General features: G+C 36.0%; 1 protein-coding gene across 2 annotated transcripts; it reads left to right on the top strand.

Annotated features, from left to right (window-relative positions):
• The first annotated feature begins 10,957 nt into the window (after positions 1-10,957).
• LOC113077360 (SLAM family member 5-like) lies at positions 10,958-17,157 on the top strand. 2 transcript variants are annotated; one of them, XM_026249769.1, is made up of 6 exons: positions 10,958-11,137; positions 11,729-12,058; positions 14,042-14,338; positions 14,534-14,656; positions 14,792-14,859; positions 16,799-17,157. In XM_026249769.1, the coding sequence occupies exons 1-6, from the start codon at positions 11,089-11,091 to the stop codon at positions 16,850-16,852; spliced, it is 921 nt and encodes a 306-aa protein (XP_026105554.1). In that variant the 5' UTR covers positions 10,958-11,088; the 3' UTR covers positions 16,853-17,157. The 2 variants fall into 2 exon arrangements, with proteins under 2 accessions (XP_026105554.1, XP_026105556.1); XM_026249771.1 differs by lacking the exon at positions 14,042-14,338 and having other exon boundaries at positions 10,961-11,137.
• The last annotated feature ends 2,167 nt before the right edge of the window (positions 17,158-19,324 follow it).

The following is a 19,324-nucleotide window of genomic DNA, read 5'->3' as shown; positions in this document are numbered from 1 at the left end:
GTGCACAAGGTTTCCTATTGCTTATGTTTTCAGCTGAGTATAATATTTGATACATTATTGGCTCACACTATTTGATATAGTAAGAGGGAAAAAGGGGAAAATAAACACCAGTTTTATTCAGAGGCCTAAATTGATCAAAGATATGCAATCTGGTGCAGTTGCTGATATTTACATGGCCAAAGTAAGATGAAACTGGAACATTAAAAAAATTATGTTACAGGAAAAGTATAACAAACAGATTCAGATGATGTCTGTCATCTTTCTGTCACACAGGAAACATTCTTTAGTTCATTATCAGCTGCATGCAGTAAAACAGGTCTTGCATGTCAGTTCAACTTAAAAAAAACACCTCATCTTAAAAATGTATGATTGAATTCAAAGTGCTGCTCATGATGTAGAATGAACCATTAAAACAAATCTAATCAAATGTTTCCAAAGATAACGATTTACACTGACGCGATTAATCTGTCTTGTAACACAAATTAACAAACCTTAATCTAAACAGATTCATAAATCTTTCGACTAAAAAAAAAATGATAATCAATTAATTTATTACACTGAAAGAATGAGGTTACTCACCAGAGATGGTCTTGTTAAGCTTATACTGTAAAAACAGAGAATTATGGAACATGCATTTTAATAAAAACATTACAAACAAACAGAAATGAATGCAAAAAACACTGGTTATGCTCCATTTCTGCACCCTGCTTTCTGTTCATTAAATCATGATTCATATTCTGCCATTTCACTGCCATCTCTAATATTTGTGCATAATAAATCTACAGCACATGCTGTATCAGCTGTAATACTTACTCTCTTGTCTCTTTTTCCTTTGGCTATAGTAAAAACCACCAATTGCAGCTGAAATGACCCCCAGTACCGCGATAACTATTCCTGCTATACCACCTGCAGACAGACCTGAAACTGGAGCAGCTGAAACAGACAGTCATTAGTGTCAAGTCAAATCACCAACTTTCATATAACCATTAACCATCAGATATGATGAAAGCATAATAAATATGACTCTGATTCTGTTTAAAGTGAGAAGCTTTACTGATTGTAACTTCAGATAATGTGATTTTCTCATCCATTATTGATCTGGTTTGACTGCTTTGGCTGGTGTTTGATGTGGACACAGGACTGAATTCAATTAGAACATTATAAGGAGTAAATAATGCAGATTTAACAGTTAAAATATTTCATAAACATGCCAACAGTCCTTATTAGGCTTTTAAACTGACAGGTGTTAGTCATAGGCTCTGTTCACAGATTACATTATATCTATTAACATGAAACTTAAACTTAAATGTACAAACACCAAAACAGAACTACATTTGTACTACCTTAGAAGGAATCAAGTGAGAAAATGATAAATACAAGCATTGAAGATGTTTTAAAATTACACTATGCAACTTCCAAGTTCCAAAAGGAATATGAAACAACATGGAGCTGAAAGTTTATCACAATGAGTGAAAAATAGTGCCGATGGACCGTGCTAAACAGTAAATGACCAGACGTAAAATCTCAAAACACATCTTTAAGTGAAAACGAAAGGCAAAGATCAATAAACCCCAAATGAACTTTGACTTGGCTTTTTTAGAGGAGGCCAGAAGCAGAGATTCTTCTTTCTCCCTCAACAGGTAAGATATTTTAGTTTATTTAATCTCTCAGGGTACCTTTACTGTAGTTCATTACATATTATATTATATAAAGAGATCATTTCATTATGGGCTGTTGTAGTATTACCCTAGATATTATTTTCAAGGATGGGCCATTATCAACCTGATGGGTTGCCAAATTAACATCTTCAGCTGTCTAAAGGTCCTGGTATACTTCAAATGAAGTTAGATTCCGTTCTTCTTTTGAAAAGGCTTAGCGACGGTATACTGTTTCCGAACACTCCAACACTCCAATCCAATAGAAACTTAAAGGTGTCAAAAAGAACTCCCCCAGAAAGTTTTATTTGGTCAGCTGTTTCCAACTGCCAAAACAAACTCAAAACAAGCTTCGTTTCGACCTGATTTTGTTCAAAATGAATCATATCAGTTCATTCTTTGATTTTGTTTGGAGTATATCGGGGCCTTAAATAGTCAACTTGTGTCCCTTTCCATCAAACTGGTCTTGATATTGGCAATATATATATTATATATATATATATATCTGCAAAAATAATTTAAACTTGATAAAAATATATATATAAATATAAAAATGATATATATATATATATATATATATATATATATATATATATATATATATATATATATATATATATATATATATTAGGGCTGCACGATGTGTTGTTTAAGCATCGATATCGCGATGTACGAATCCACGATAGTCACAATCGCAGGATGTGCGATGTAGGCTGTCATAGTTGATCCATTATTTATTAACTGTAAGAACCACCTGCTCCCCGGCCCTTTACGAATGTGATTCGCAGATTAATTGCACAGCTTAACCATCATAGAGTGAAAGTTTATCATTTGCATGCGTTTTTAATAGAGTTGTTCCGATTCCGATACTAGTATCGGAAATATCTCCGATACCACAACAAATTCTGGCATCGGCGAGTACATGAACTCATATACCGTTCCGATACCATTTTCTTAAACGAGACCTAGTTATGACCGCTAGCTTTCAAGCTTTGTCTATCCGCTGCATGGTTCTTCTTCGCTGCTCAGAATGCATTGCAAACACAGGAAGTTGTGCTGTGTTGCCACAAGCAACCCGTTTACAGCAGCGAAGAAGAAATGAAGACGCGTTAGCAGCACTGATCTATATATGACTGGATCACTCATCGCGTTCTAAACTGCCAACAGACAGTGAAGTCGCTTCTATATTATAGATCAGTGGTTAGCAGTATGTCTCTGTAGTACCGGTAGTTACCGACTCCCGAGTATATTCGGTACCCGCAGCTGCGTTCAGTCGCTTCCCTGTTAGTCAAAGCGCAGGGCTCCAGACAGTAGACAAATATATGTTAGTGTCTGTGAATATTAAACTGCAAAATATTATTTAAATATTACTCCTGCAAATTCTACATCTCTGTGGGTGACGGGCGCAGATGCGCGGGAGCTCGCTGTTTTGTAGTATCTGCCGTGCATAAAGCGTCACTTCATGAGAATTTACAGTTTCATTTTAGAAAACTGTCATATCATAAACACAGACACTCAAAGATCTTCATGGCAGCCCATTAAAATAAATGTTTAGTTTAACATGAGTAAATTGACAATAGATTACGCTACTGTTGTAGCCTACAGTAGATTTAGCTATGTCTCTATGTAGTAGTAAATAATATGTCTCTATTAATAATAATAATTATGCCTAGACAGTAGCTTGTTTTTTACTTGTTTTGTTGTAAAGAGATTATCTGATTAATATATCATTTTTTATATTCCTAGACTTATTTGTTGCAGTTTTTTTATACAGTTATATTGTAAAACTAAAAGACCTTTTTTTAGTTTGCAGTGTTAGATTTTTGGCTGCATTTGAAGTTCTTTTTCGCTTAAGAAAATAAATAATACTTTCAAATTCATGTCAGATAATAAAAATACTGTAATGAATACAGTAGTTCACCATGTATTTGTTCATGTTTTATTAAGGGATCAGTCTGAAGCACACCATAAAATAATTCTAGCAATTTAGAAGAGAAAAAGGGAATCGGAACATCTCTAGTTTTTAAGTCCTGTCAGTTTAACAGGGCAGAGAGACAGAGAGAGAGAGAGAGAGAGAGAGAGAGAGAGAGAGAGAGAGAGAGAGAGAGAGAGAGAGAGAGAGAGAGCACCCTGGCCACGCGCGAATCCTCATCTTCAAACAACACGAGCGCGATCTTGCTCTCTCTCCCTCGCGCATAATAATCAAAATCAATTGACACGATGGTGTCAAAAAAAAAAAAAAAAAAAAACTATCCAGTGACAAATATTGTGCAATATCCTAAACTGCAGAGATAATTACACAACGCATGTCATACACGTCTGATTCACGAAGTTATGATTCATTTGAACCGATTCAATTTAATGAATGGTTTAAACAACTGACCTGTCCAACACTGAACTTTAACACTTCACAATAATGTTCTATTTATTAATCTATTTAACTACATTATTTAACATTTACTATTATTAAACTGCACTTCTACAACATTGTTAATTTCAACATTTAGGCTATAGCCTTCATTGTTGAAATCAAAAGTTGGACAGTATTTGTTAACATAGTTAATGCACTGTGAAGTAACATTACAGAACAATGAACAGCTGTGTTTTTATAAACTAAGATAAACAAAGATTAATAAATATTGTAACAAAGGTATTGCTCGTTGTAAGTTCATGTTAGTTAATATGTAAAAAAAATTCAAACCATACCCTAAAGTTACAAACAATTACTCTAATTTAAATAATACTCTGATGTTTATATCATTTAAAATGAGAATGTAAGTGTGCTCACCCCATTTTTGTTTGTAAGAAAAAAATTAGATTAGATTTCATATCGCAATATAATAAAATATCGCAATGTCATTTTTTCCCAATATCGTGCAGCCCTAATATATATATATATATATATATATATATATATATATATATATATATATATATATATATATAAATCTTAAGATAGAAACGTCTGTAAACCTATTCATTATTATTCTTTTTCACAAAAAAAAAAAAAAAAAACCCCACTGTAACCAAAAATGCACTCAGTAATCTGGTAAGTCTGTGTGGTCATAATTATAATTTCTCAAATAATGATCAAACTTACAAATGCATTAAAGTTACAATTTGTAAGATATCTGCAGTAAAATATCCAAAAACCACTAGGCTAGTGTTATATATTTTGTCCAGTTGATTACTAACAATATCTCTAATGTTTTCAACTACTTGTAAATCATGAGAAAATCCCCATTCTAAACAGTGGCAGAGCATTCGCCTGTCAATGACGTTAGTTACCCTTTGTTACTGCCTTTACTGACGTAGAAATCACATGACAACAGTGTCGTGGACAAATGAAGTAGTGTCTAACGGCCAGCAAACCACTAGCTTGCTTCAAGCTGTTCCTTATTTACTTCTTCTTGCACGTTTTATGGTGGATTATGTTATTTATGGAACATAAATTACTGTTTACCGCCTGCCACTGGTTCTGTCGACAAGGACAGCTCCCGTAAACCTAAGCGTACGGGCCAATCATACGAACCAAGAAGAGTTTGGGACAAGAGGAGAGAAAGAGCGAGGATCAATATCGGTGTTGCATTTTCTAGATGGAGAGAGCTTCGCGACAAACTTCAACTAGAAAGAGATGCCGATCTCACTTGTGTTTTAATCGACAGGTGAGTTGTTTTGATTAGTATCTTTACAGAAAACGTATGCTATCATAACGATCAACAAGATTAGTATTATGGGGCATTCACGTCTAGACCCGCGCGAGGACACGTCTGATCCATAGTCTGATTGCATCTTTGCATTGATCACATCTACTCGTGCAAATCGCTGAACTTGCATTAAATCCATGATTTTTCTTTCCGTCTGATTAATGGCCATCAGCAGTTGGGTAAAGACAACAAATCCCATCATTCCATGCTCCTCCTTAGCTTCATCAAACCATGCGATTGTTATTGTTTTGGTAGTGAGCCCTCTAGTGGCAGGTCCTATAACCTGGACCTTTAACACTTACCTTTGACTTTGACTGTGACACTGAATGTCTTCAAGGTTGCTGTAATGGTGGTGACTTCATATTCACCAGAGTCACTGATTCTGCTGTCCATGACGGTCAGAGATCCAGTCTGGTTATCCAGTTTCAGTCTTCCTTTGAAATTTCCACCAGGAACATCCTCATATGTTATTGTACCAGCTGCTTTATTGATTATAGCTATGCGAAGGCGTTCAGCTCCAAACCTCCAGTCCAACACATCATCTTCATGTATTTCAGTGAGGCCAGTGTTTAGAGGAACAGGATCTCCTTCAGTCACTGACACTGGTACTGACTCACTAAACACACCTGAAAAACAAAGAAGAACAAATACACCATAGAAATTACAATGATGAAACACCATCAGTAAAGATTTTAGTTAATTTAATCATTCATAATACATGTGTCATAATTTGCTGGAAAATGCCGCTTTCAGAGGATGCAAAGGAATCAATGCACATCTAAACCATGTGCATCTAAAATCTAAGTCACACATTTAAAAGGCACCAGAGTTAGATCTGTCAATATGTATGATATTTAACAATTATGTGTCAGAAACAGCACCCTGAGAAAAAAACAACAACAAACTTTTCATTCAACCTGTAAAGTGTAAATATCTTGGATTATCATTCTGTGCTCATGAATTCATAACGAATAACTGCTGTATAAAATACAATTATAAAAATTCCATAACATATTCCCCTATAACATAGGGGAAGTTGTGGCCTAGTGGTTAAAGAGTCTGACTCCTAACCCTAGAGTTGTGGGTCCAAAATCTCGGGCTGGCAATACCACGACTGAGGTGCCCTTGAGCAAGGAATCAAACCCCCAACTGCTCCCCGGGCGCCACAGCATAAATGACTGCCCACTGCTCCGGGTGCGTGTTCACGGTGTGTGTATTCACTGCTCTGTGTGTGTGCACTTCGGATGGGTTAAATGCAGAGCATGAATTCTGAGTATGGATCACCATATTTTTTCTATTTTTATTTTGTTGTTGTTGTTATTATGGGGAAGTCCTGGCCTAATGCTTAGAGAGTCGGACTCCCAATCGAAAGGTTGTGAGTTCGAGTCCCGGGCCGGCAGGAATTGTGGGTGGGGGGAGTGCATGTACAGTTCTCTCTCCACCTTCAATACCACTGAACCCCCAACTGCTCCCCGGGCGCCGCAGCATAAATGGCTGCCCACTGCTCCGGGTGTGTGTTCACAGTGTGTGTGTGTGTGTGTGTGCACTTCGGATGGGTTAAATGCAGAGCACAAATTCTGAGTATGGGTCACCATACTTGGCAATATGTCGCATCACTATCACTTCACATATTACAACAATTATTATTATTATTTTTAATACAAAAAACTAAATTCATGCAAATGTAGGTAGAGTATTAGGTGACTTAAAGCCTTAGCAGTCTGCATGGAATTAAAAAAAAAAACTAATAGGGCTTGGTCGTCGTGACGTCATTACTTGGCGTGGCCACCACGTTGACAGCCTCCTTTACTGCTACTCGGGCTACTGCGCAGTGTTTAGACGTACTCCCTCTCATCCGTGTGTCTTAATTTGATTAATTAAAAATCTATTTCAACCATGGTAAACCGTTGCTGAATTGTCGGGTGTAAATAGCGCAACATATAATCGGCATGGGGAAAATAAAATGAGAATGGATTAACTTTACACCGCTTTCCTGCTTGGAGGCGCGACGGAGACCATAACATCTTTAAGTCAACATTGAAAATAAGGGAAATTTCTTGGGTTACTCATCCAAAATACGGGACATTTCAACATTCATCTTTTTGTTGCTATCCCTCTGCTGACATAAAAAAAAAAAAAAAAAAAAATATCGAACTGCAAAACTCAACAACAACCACGCCATAACAACCATCTTAAAAAGCCCAACATCACGCTAAGGTTGCTTTCAAGTAAGCAAAAAGATGCTTTGAAAACATCTGTTTCGCTGGAAGGGCAAGGAGTAGCAATAGGACAACAACACAGAGACTTGACAGGTCCGATTGAAGAGCTAATGGGATATTTTACAGGAAAATACCCATCTATTTGTGAACTGTACATGAGACTTCAATGACTTGTAGCTTCGGAACTGTTCTGAAGTGTAGGCGCTCACAAACCAAACAAGGTAGCCGAAGATATCTGTAATGCAAAAGTCCGGCAGCAAATCTCCGTCGGTACTCCACTATTTGTTGGGAATTTCATATGGATCCAAACCGTTAATAGTGCCACATACAGGTCCCTGGCATCCATATTTAGCATATCCCTATAAATCTCACAAACTTTTCACTATTTTACCATCTTTTTTCTTTCTCCTAACTCTGCTTCTTCTCGTTCGACTTGATGTATGTTTACATTCGCGAGGCTGCCAGCAGGACCGCCACGTCCCAGAATGCAACGCGGCGCCCAAGCCCTATAGAGCTCGGGCGTAGACGTCATGGAATGGTGCATTGTGGGTAACGGCGGCCATTTTAGAGGCATCGCAAAGCAGGTTTGTAATAAGATAATAGCCAGTCTCCAGAAAAAGTTATAGAACGTGACAAAAAAAGTTGCCTATACCTATACGGACAAACTTAATAATGAAGCCAAACAACGCTAATTAAAAAAAAAAGAGCTTGTAGGCGGAATCGATCCCTATGAACACATGAAAGTTTACTAAGCCTCAGTTTCCCTGATCATTTCTCCTACCGGGTCTGTGGAGTGAGCGCTTACACCTCCGATCAATTTAAAAATGTCACTTTCACTTTTTAAAAAGTCACTGGAGGCTCACCTGCAGATCATAAATGGATCTGCAAATTAAACGTGGAGAAAACAATCTTTTTCACTAAGGAAATGTTAACATTAACCAAGCATCAGTGGTGACACACACACACACACACACTTATCAGATTCTGCGAGCTATGAAGCTTGTCTATGCGGGTTTGTTACACTTCAGGAGTAATTACTCACCTATCATACTTGCAAAAATCCACTGTTTTCCTCCGGTAGTTCTGTAATCCGGTATAATATTGACGAACATTCACCTCAGACACAACCCACCATTCACCAAAACAAGACGCTTAACTTCCTATTTTGAAGTTCGTTCCAGTTTTTTTTTTTTTTTTTAAACAAATTGTTCAAATTTGTTAAATACAGTCAGCACAAAAATATCAAAAAGCAAATTAAGTTCAGGATTGGGTCAAAAGAAAATGTTTAAACAAAAAATACAGACACTAAACTGACTCCCTTACTGGCCAAAAACTAGAGAAAACGTAATGTGTTTGTGTCTGAGTTTGTGTGTGTGTGTATGTGTGAGAGAGAGAGAGAGACCATACACAACATGTCTCACCATAACTATGTATTATAATATTATCGAAGGTGATGGTTTCCCTCCGTACAGCGGCGACCCAAGCCATCTGACGCCTCTTGGTGATTTCAGACACCTTGTGTTTTTTTTTACAAGTAGGAAAATGTTGAAAACTAATATGATTCACGAGGCGTTTGCCCTGTCGATCATGAAACCGATTACAGCAGTTCACAATACAGCAATACTGAACCATTTTCCAAAAAATAATCAAAATTAATGACCAAATGACCAACGTTACCTAATGCCTACTATACAGTACATCTACTTCTGTACCGCGATTCCCACAATGCATTGCGATGTGACGCAACGATCCCGACCTCTATTAGAAAAATATGATAAAATATTTAAAACGCAATTATAATAAATAATAATAATAAAAACCTTCGTTCAGTGCAGTTACATATGTTACAAGCTATTTTTAAACATTAACTACAGACAGCAGGAGTCAGAGGGTAAGCGCGATAAGGACAACCGGTTTTACAAAGTGAAACCAAAACCGTTTATAAAGATACATAAGCCTTACCTTCTAGAAACAACACGAACACAAAGAACAATGACATCTTCATGCTGCACTTCAGATTTCAGTAATATATAATGGAAAATGTAGTTTCTGGAGCAGATCAGTGGATATCACAATCTGCTCTGCTGGGTTTTTGGGTGTGTCGCACAGACTCCAACGACAGAAATAATCATTAAATGAAAAATCGACTCGATACAGAAAATTTACAACGACTGACAATACACTGTACTGCTAAAAAGATGAAGGGTCTTTATTTTCTATCACTGTGAAAGTAAATAAAAGCGCAATAAGTGTGTGAGATGGCTGAAGCTTCTTCTTCTTCTTCTTCTTCTTCTATTTCTTCTTCTTCTTCTTCTGCCTGAATCAACTGCAGCTTGATGATGCACTACTGCCACCATCTGGAGTTAATTAACTCGAGACTTGATTAACTCTAATCACCTTTATTTATATATCGCTTTATAAAGACAGATTTAGCGAACAGTGTTAAGCAGGGAAATAGTGTGTACAATAATGAAAACAAAATTCAATTATGCTGTAAAGCAGCTTTAAAAATAGGATAAAAGAGTGGGAGGACTATGACGTCAGAATCCGGAAGACTTTCCTTGGAGGTCTTACTATTTATTTATTTATTTGTGAGTGAGTGAGTGAGTGAAATAAAGTCTGTGGTAAACATAACTTGACTGAATAAGAATTGTTTCCACTTTATGAGTGCTTTAGGTAAACAGCTAGCATCACGAGTAAACTTTTCTAATATCAGAGTTAATACAATTAATATCCATGATATTAATACCTCCAATAACAAGATTTGGAATTTGCCAGGCAACTGGAATAAAATAATATAATCAATTTTTTTTCAAAGCATTTAAGGCCATTTTATATACCCTTTAATTCCACTTAATGCCTATAAGTGCTGGGACTTATGCTGGTTTCTTTGTTTAAATCAAGGAAATATGTCACAGCTGACAGTATAATATATAAGAGCCATGCAAACAATAGACAAACAAAGTTAGAAACATATAAATACATTTTCACAAATGGTCCTGACTATAGTAACTTCCACTAAATGTTTCCTGTATTTGCAAAACAAAAGTCAGGAGGAATCTTGCACCGTTTCTTTTTGCAAAACTGTGTTCCAGTTCATCAGAATTCTCAAAAGCTTCAAAAGGTGTATTTTTGGTGTAAGGTGTAAGCTAATCTACTCCTGTGCTTCATCTGTCCATAGAAATATATATAATAATATGAAGAATTTTTCACAGGCGTTTATCTGTATTTTAAATTAAGTATCACACTGTGTTATGTTTTTGGGTTTAATATAATTTAATAGAAAATGCTAGTAATTTTTTTTTCTCACAGTGGATTATTGCAAAGACACACAGCTCTGTGAAAACATGAGAGACTGTGGTTTAGAGAGAGAGAGAGAGAAAAAAGCAGAATTGGAGTACAACCCACATCAGACACGTACTAACACAGAAGTAGTTTTCATCTCCGTGATTATAGATTCACTTCAGGACTTTTCAACATTTCTCAGTTTCTGAGCTGCTGAAGAAAATGTTTCACTCCTTTGTTTTTTGCTGTTTGTGCTTTTGGCATCTGGTTGGTGAGTTTGAAACATTTTTATAGTTTCAGTTGTATCAGAAACACAAATCAAACTAGGATTGCACTGTGAGATCTACCCTGGTAAATTAGTTTTCTATTATTTTATATCAATGATATTTAACATCTTAGCATCAGTTGACTGTTTCCATCTGAAGGTATATCTTCAAAAAATAAAGTTCATGTCCTATTCAAATTTCAATCTGGAAAGGACATAAATCATATTTAAACAAGTAAAACAAATATTGTGTAGATAATACAGTATGAGTGGATTTATTGATATATATGAATTTGGCCAGGTAATGTATATGTGTTTACTGTAATGCAGTTCACTCAACGTGTCTTACGTTATTTTCTATTGAAATAACTGATCATTGTAACTTTTGTCTGAAAGAAGATCATTCTGTAGAGTTCTGATGAACAGAAATCATCTCATGTGTTGAAACTGTGGCTGTGTTGAAAGACTCAGATCAGATCAAATGATCACTTTTGTCATCTAAGAGGATCTTAATTATCTCCAAAACTTGTAATAATCTTAAAACTACCAGCGTAGAGTTAGAGCTTGATTGATGAGAAACGTGTCTGTGTTCTTCAGGTGTGTTTGCTGATCCAGAAGAAGTCAAGTCTGTGTCAGTGACAGAGGGAAATCCAGTCACTCTAGACTCTAGACTTACTGAAATCAAGAAAGATGATGTGATAATATGGAGATTTGGACAAACAGAGACTATAGCTCTCATTAATAAAGCGGCTGGAAAATTCAACACATCTGTTGTTCCTGATGGAAGATACAGAGACAGACTGAAGCTGGATCATCAGACTGGATCTCTGACCATCACAAACACCAGAACCACAGACTCTGGACTTTATCAAGTTGAGATCAGAAGTGGGATAGTCACCACACACAGATTCAATGTTACTGTCTACGGTGAGTTACAATTACAGGTTTGTCTGTTCTGTCTATAACAGTATCATATTTATTAGTAAAGCTCCACTAATGGTGGTCTTTCTAACACTGATAGCAGGGGTAATGTGAGCCCCAGATCAAAAACACAACACTAACAAGAATAAACACAAATAATGTTCATGAAAATCTAACACTGTGATATTCAATGACAAACTGATGATCATCACTTCATAAACTATGAAAAGTTCAGTGTGTTTGTCATCTGTCCTTAAATAATACTATCCCAATTTCACAAAATGCTTAATTTGATAAACACTTTACATAGTTAGTGTTAGTTAGTGTTAATTTGAACAATTATTAATTATATTTATTTACAATGAAAACTTAAATTTGGGCTAAAGTAATTATACCATTTTAAATTTACATTTATTTGTATATTGCCGTTTAAATATCCGTGTTTTAAGGCAGTGTGTACAATGTAATGAATGTTTGCAGTGTCTCTGGTTCACGTCTGAGTATTCAGATGTATTTAAGAGATTTAAATGCAAATTAGTTTAATTTAATATATTTCAGTCCTGGCAACCACATTGAGTTTAGCACAGATGCTCACATTCGTAAGTTCCTGTGGTTCAGTGGTAGAGCGTTGCGTTAGCAGGGCAAAAATGTTGTAGGTTTGGTTCCCAGGGAACAAGTTAGGTTTAAGAAAAAAGGTTAGCCTCAATGCACTGTAAGTTGCTTTGGATAAAAGTTTCTGCGAAATGTACATTTTCTTGTAAGAAATGTAAAGCTTTTGTATTGTATCAGCATTTCGTCCAGACGGATCCTATGTTTTGGGAGCCTGAAACCGGGTCCCAGAGTGGATAAATCTGAAAATGAAACCCTTGAATTTTTGTGTGTTCTGCCAATCTGTTTATTTTGTGAAACGGCGATGACATCACCCCACGTCTCAACTCTAGTCAGACACCACTACGTCACATAACAGCCACAACAACAACAACAACAATGGCAGACTACATGCTTCTGCTCCTTTGCTACTATGGAGAACAACAAATCACTATGGACAACAACATCCATCACATGCTCTTATTTCCAAGGCGGAGGACTACAGGAGAATATTTGAGTAAGATCTCACAGAACCAGCAGCTGGTGGGACAACTTTGTCAATGGCGTTGTTGTGGAAGATGAGTGGAGGGAGAACTTCCGCATGCCCAAAGTCTCTCTCATATCCCTGAGTGAAGAACACAGTCTGGAAGACAGATGGAGGATTCAGTGGAGTTTGGAGAATAAGCAGGCAGGTCTTCTAGGTCACCTGTCTCGATGTCGGTGTCAATGGAGAGCATAGCAGGTGACCCACCCCTGATCTCCTAAAGCTCATAAAATATGAGCACTACCCGTCCTTGGCCACTTGTCCAGGCCACGTGTCCACTGCCTGTCTGTATTTGTTTTTTAACTAGGCAGTGACTTGGGTCTGTGTGTACGTAGATATTTCTTGAGAGAACGCTGTGTTTACAAAATTTATTTAAATGAGAAAAAAAAAAAAAAAGATTGGATAGGGAACTCTCTGGCTTTGCGTGGATGTGCCTTAAATGTGGATCTGGCTTCATGTGGATGTGGATTAAAGTCAAAGTGGCCATGGTCTCAAATTCCACAGTCATGAGATCAACCTGCTGTTAGTTACCAGACTGCTGTCCAACTTCAGACACATGAGCATCACAGAGGAAAAACTGACCCCAGAGAGACAGATTACTATCTTGATAAAAATCAATAATTATTCATTATAATTTATATCGTACACTCTCAGAAATGAAGGTACAAAAGCTGTCACTGGGGTGGTATCTTTTTGAAAGGTACATATTTCTAAAGGGTCCATTTTGGAACCTTAAATTGTAAATATTAGAACCCAATAAGAACAAAAGTGTTCCTTTTGAAAAAGTTCTGCCACAGTGACAGCTTTTGTACCTTTATTTCTGAGAGTGTACATGATCTTAATTCCCTTTATTTCAGCTCGTCTGCCTGTTCCTGCCATCAACAGAGACTCTTCAAACTGTTCTTCATCAAACTCCTCATCCTCGCAGCAGAATTGTTCATTGGTGTGTTCAGTGGTGAATGTGGGTCATGTGACTCTCTCCTGGTACAAAGGAAACAGTTTATTGTCCAGCATCAGTGTGTCTGACCTCAACAGAAACCTTTCTTTAATGGTGAACTGTACAGATAAAAACAGCTACAGCTGTGTGGTAAAAAATCCCATCAGCAACCAGACTCAACATCTGGACATCACTAGACTCTGTCACACATGTGCAAGTATGTGAATTGTAAAATGTTGCACCTTCTTTTGACAGCAAAAGCTTCATCTGAAGTAGCATATATGTGCATTACAAACTCAGCTGTGCTGCTTTTAATAGTGTTTGTTGTAGATCAAACACATCCACTCACATTAATAACTCTCTTTAACAACTGAAACACCAGGTCTACAGCCCACTTCAAACTCTTCTCCAGGTTCTAAAGGCTCTGGACTTATGATAGGGCTGAGTTCTGCTGCTGTTGCTGTATTTCTGGTGCTGTTAGCTGCAGTCGGGATCTTCTGGATCTACAAGAGACACAGAAAAACAGACCAAGCAGGCAAGAGTTACCTATAACTGACACATCTGTAAAGTATTAAAATAATAATAATAAAGCAGAAATAATCAAGCATTTTTAGAAAGATTGAGTTTTGTTGTTGTTCTCGTGTTGATTTAATTATTCCTGTTGAAACAGACCAGACTCGTAACGAAGACATCACTTACGCTGATCCAACGTTCTACCAACGAAAAGCAAAGAAATCGGTAAGACAATTTAGAACTTATGCATATTTATAAAGTTATTTTTTATGCCATCAAATTTAACCATAACCATCCATCTCTTGTTTTTTCCGATAATAATAAAAAAACAATGACAATAATTCTGAATAATACTAATACTACTACTAATAATAATATCAAATAAAGATCAATATTAATAATTATTATTTTTACTATTAGTACTATTTGTAATTATGAATGATCTTCATCATTAAGTAAATACTCTATTATTTGAAATGAATGTACATTATGTATAGTATTCTAAATGTATTCTGACACTTCCTACAAGAAACCAATGTGATTCTATAGGGGATTTCAGAGGAACTTATTTAATACTTCTGCAAAAAACGACGAGAAAAAGATGAAGTTATGTCTGAGAAAAGATCCTGAAGCAAAGTGGTTAACATCAAAACAGGAAGTTCACTAGAGCCCAGACCTATTAAAATAATAAAAAGTAAAAAATAGTATGGTATACTCGACGCAGCTCCAGTCAGATTTTAATCACGTAAACATTGATGCATATTCACTAATGCAAACAAATAACTGTTTTCCCCCTATAGCTTTAGAATAGAACTATAGAGCAAAATCTTTTTGTGTGTAGAAGCTGTTAAACATCGAAGACCTTTGTAACGGCCCTAAATGTGGGGATGATACTGATACTAATACGAAATGTATGTTTAGAGATTTTGCTATAAAGTTTATATTCATGTAACATTGTAAATATATCCAAAGTTCAGGTATTAATGTGAACCTTTGGATATTTTCTTAGCGAATGTAAACAGTTGGGAGAAAATCGAATTTGTGAATTTATTTGATCTGTGCATTAGGTCTTAAAGTGACAGCAGCCTAACTCTAGTAGCTTTAATAATGATTAATCTATATTTCATACAGGGAAGACTGCAGTATTTTAGGTTCTGTAGTATTTCATTGTCATTTTACTATAATAAAAACCTTATTTCCAGTCATATGGCCCACTCCTGGCTTCCATAGTTATTTAGTTTAGACTTGAAAACAGTTCTTTCTTAGGCGAAATTACCAAAGAGAAGTAACAAAGAGGAAAAACACATGGTCAGGGTCTGATACAGATCTCTCAACTTCACAAAACAACTTTAAAACCACGTCTAACATTTAAAATGTTATAGTTCAGTGTTTCACACAAGATTAGGGCTTCAGAAAGCCAATGTGAGAAAAACAAAAGTGGCACATTTCTGCTGACATATGCATGAATGTGCGTGATAAAGAAAACACGAACAATAAACCAAAAATGACACTGATGTCTTGTATAAGGAGACAGGTTAAATGTTTTGCTGTGTAGAATTTACTAAAACAATAACCTGAATTTAAACACCCCATGTAAAGCCTCTTGTATATGGCCTCTGTATATTTATGCAATTATAAATATATTAATTTATTTATTTTTGTAATAAAATGCTATATCTGTTCAATGGCCCTAAATATCACTATATAGAGTATATTGAGAAGGGACCTCTAGCATTCATGCTAATGTTCATTGAAATATGAAGTTATGTTTTAATGTTAGTGTTCCTGTAGCTCAAGTGGTAGAGCATTGTGTTAGCAAGCGCAAAGTTGGGGATTTGAATCCCAGGGAACACATGTTAGGAAAAATAGCCTGAATGCAATGTAAGTCGCTATCGATAAAAGTATCTGCCAAATGCATTCATTAAATTTTAATTTATGTTTTAATTTAAACAGTAAACCTATTGTGCAGCATTTTGCTAAATATTCCAATTATATCATGTTAGAGAATTTTGCTCTTACCATCCTGCACAACTTATAGCATGCTTAAGACTAACACAATGAATGTTTGATATGTTAACAAACACTACATGTTTTTCAACTGATTTATAAAACTGAGCCGATCTGATGTGTCTCTTTGTATCTTCTCTTTTATCGTGTGTTTCAGGAAGTCAAGCAGGAGGAAGAGGTGGTGTACGCAGGCGTCGTCATGAAACGTTGATCAAACAGTTCATTTATGCGATCACAGACAGAACTGTTTACTTTGGATTGTAAAGAATTTTAAAGCTGTGTCTGTGCCAAATGTAAAAATTTTTTTAAATTCTATATATATATATATATATATATATATATTTTATTGTACAGAAATGATGCATGCACATATGATGTCAGAAAGACGGAAGTCACTATAGCAGTGTTAAAGCGTTAGCTACTAACTTGAAACTCATCATTATGAAGCTATGTTAAATCTTTTAATAAAGTCAGACCTAGTGTTATATATTTTATTTATTTCTCATCAATTAAATATTTGCTATCTTACATTCTGTGTGACTTTTTTCAGAATCTGTTCAAAAACATCTTATAAATGATGAGCATTGTGTTCTAGACAGTTAGTGTTAGTTAGCCAAGACAAACCCAGTTTTCATTAGACGTGGGAGCTTGTCAGCAGCAATATCCTCGTGGGCAGCATGTCAACATAGTGTTGTTGTGCTTTGAGTGTCCCAACTTTGAATCCCATCTCCCCCACGCTTTCACTTCGATTTCTGTCTAAATACTGTCCTATCACACAAATTGTCAAAAAGAAATATTTCAAAATAACTGCAAAAAAAAAAAAGAAGAAGTGGGAACTCAACAAAGACTGATGGGTGTGTGTCTCATCATCAAATGACATTTGACCATCATGAACTTTTTTATCATTAATCACTTAATCACACTTTCCATTCCGTCTGTAACTCCGAAACGGTTTTTATGAGTGGGTTTCTGAGCGCCTCAGGACATTCTCTGACTATCCACAGAAACAGATGCCAGCTCTGTAACAGCAATAGCTCTGTAGGCGGAGCTCTGGAGGACCCCTCTTTTACTTTTGAAATTTTTATTAAGCTCCCTCTCTATTAATTTAGACTTTATTTAGCCCTTCATAACTTGTCTTTATGGGATAGTATAAATCCATATATAATCAGTCAACCTGTTGTTATTCTAAAGCTTACTAGGGCTGGACGATAAGAACTAAAATGAACCAAATGAACAAAAACCTTGATTAATTGAACATTTTAGCTCTTTTAGCCCTCATAGTTCAGTGACAAAGTTTGTACTGTAAATAAGCTCAACTATTGAAGGTGGGATTTTTTTTTCTAATGAAAGAGTGCATTTTGATTTTAAAAAAATTGAAGGAAACAAGTCAAGTCAAGTCACCTTTATTTATATAGCACTTTAAACAAAATACATTGCATCAAAACAACTGAACAACATTCATTACGAAAACAGTGTGTCAATAATGCAAAATGATAGTTATAGGCAGTTCATCATTGAATTCAGTGATGTCATCTCTGTTCAGTTAAATAGTGTCTGTGCATTTATTTGCAATCAAGTCAACGATATCGCTGTAGATGAAGTGACTCTAACTAAGCAAGCCAGAGGCGACAGCGGCAAGGAACCGAACGAAGAATTGACAGAGCAACCATCAAGTCTTAGACAGTGTTCTTGGTTATTACAAGCAGAGTTTTTAGGTCCTATAATTAACACCTCTGTTTTTTTCTGAATTTAGCAGTAAGAAATTACTCATAATCCAGTGTTTTATATCGACTATGCATTCCATTCGTTTTTCAAGTTGGTGTGTTTCCCGGGCTGCGAAGAAATATAGAGCTGAGTATCATCAGCATAACAGTGAAAGCTAACACCATGTTTCCTGATGATACCTCCCAAGGGTAACATATAAAGTGTGAAGAGTAGCGGCCCTAGTACTGAGCCTTGAGGTACTCCATACTGCACTTGTGATCTATATGATACATCTTCATTCACTGCTACGAACTGATGGCGGTCATATAAATATGATTTAAACCATGCTAATGCACTTCCATTAATGCCAACAAAGTGTTCAAGTCTATGCAAAATAATGTTGTGTTCAATTGTGTCAAACGCAGCACTAAGATCCAATAAAACTAATAGAGAGATACACCCACAATCAGATGATAAGAGCAGATCATTTGTAACTCTAAGGAGAGCAGTCTCAGTACTATGATACGGTCTAAATCCTGACTGGAAATCCTCACACATACCATTTTTCTCTAAGAAGGAATATAATTGTGAGGATACCACCTTTTCTAGTATATTGGACAGAAAAGGGAGATTCAAGATTGGTCTATTATTAACTAGTTCTTTCGGGTCAAGTTGTGGTTTTTTGATGAAAGGCTTAAAAACAGCCAGTTTGAAGGTTTTGGGGACATATCCTAATGACAATACGGATTTAATAATAGTCAGAGAGGACTTATGACTTCTGGAAGCACCTCTTTTAGGAGCTTAGATGGTATAGGGTCTAACATACATGTTGTTGGTTTAGATGATTTAACAAGTTTATACAATTCTTCCTCTCCTATAGTAGAGAATGAGTGGAACTGTTCCTCAGGGGGTCTATAGTGCACTGTCTGATGTGATACTGTAGCTGACGGCTGAATGGTTGCAATTTTATCTCTAATAG

This window comes from Carassius auratus, unplaced genomic scaffold, assembly GCF_003368295.1.
Source record: "Carassius auratus strain Wakin unplaced genomic scaffold, ASM336829v1 scaf_tig00022400, whole genome shotgun sequence".
Classification (NCBI taxonomy): Eukaryota; Metazoa; Chordata; class Actinopteri; order Cypriniformes; family Cyprinidae; genus Carassius; species Carassius auratus.
Note: the sequence above shows the minus strand (reverse complement) of the source record. Positions and strands in the feature narration are given on the sequence as shown.

Coding starts and splice junctions, on each gene's coding strand:
- LOC113077360 (XM_026249769.1), top strand. CDS start 11,089: ATGTTTCACTCCTTTGTTTTTTGCTGTTTGTGCTTTTGGCATCTGGTT. Junction 14,339..14,533: donor ACTCTGTCACACATGTGCAA/GTATGTGAATTG, acceptor ACTCTTCTCCAG/GTTCTAAAGGCTCTGGACTT. Junction 14,657..14,791: donor CAGAAAAACAGACCAAGCAG/GCAAGAGTTACC, acceptor CTGTTGAAACAG/ACCAGACTCGTAACGAAGAC.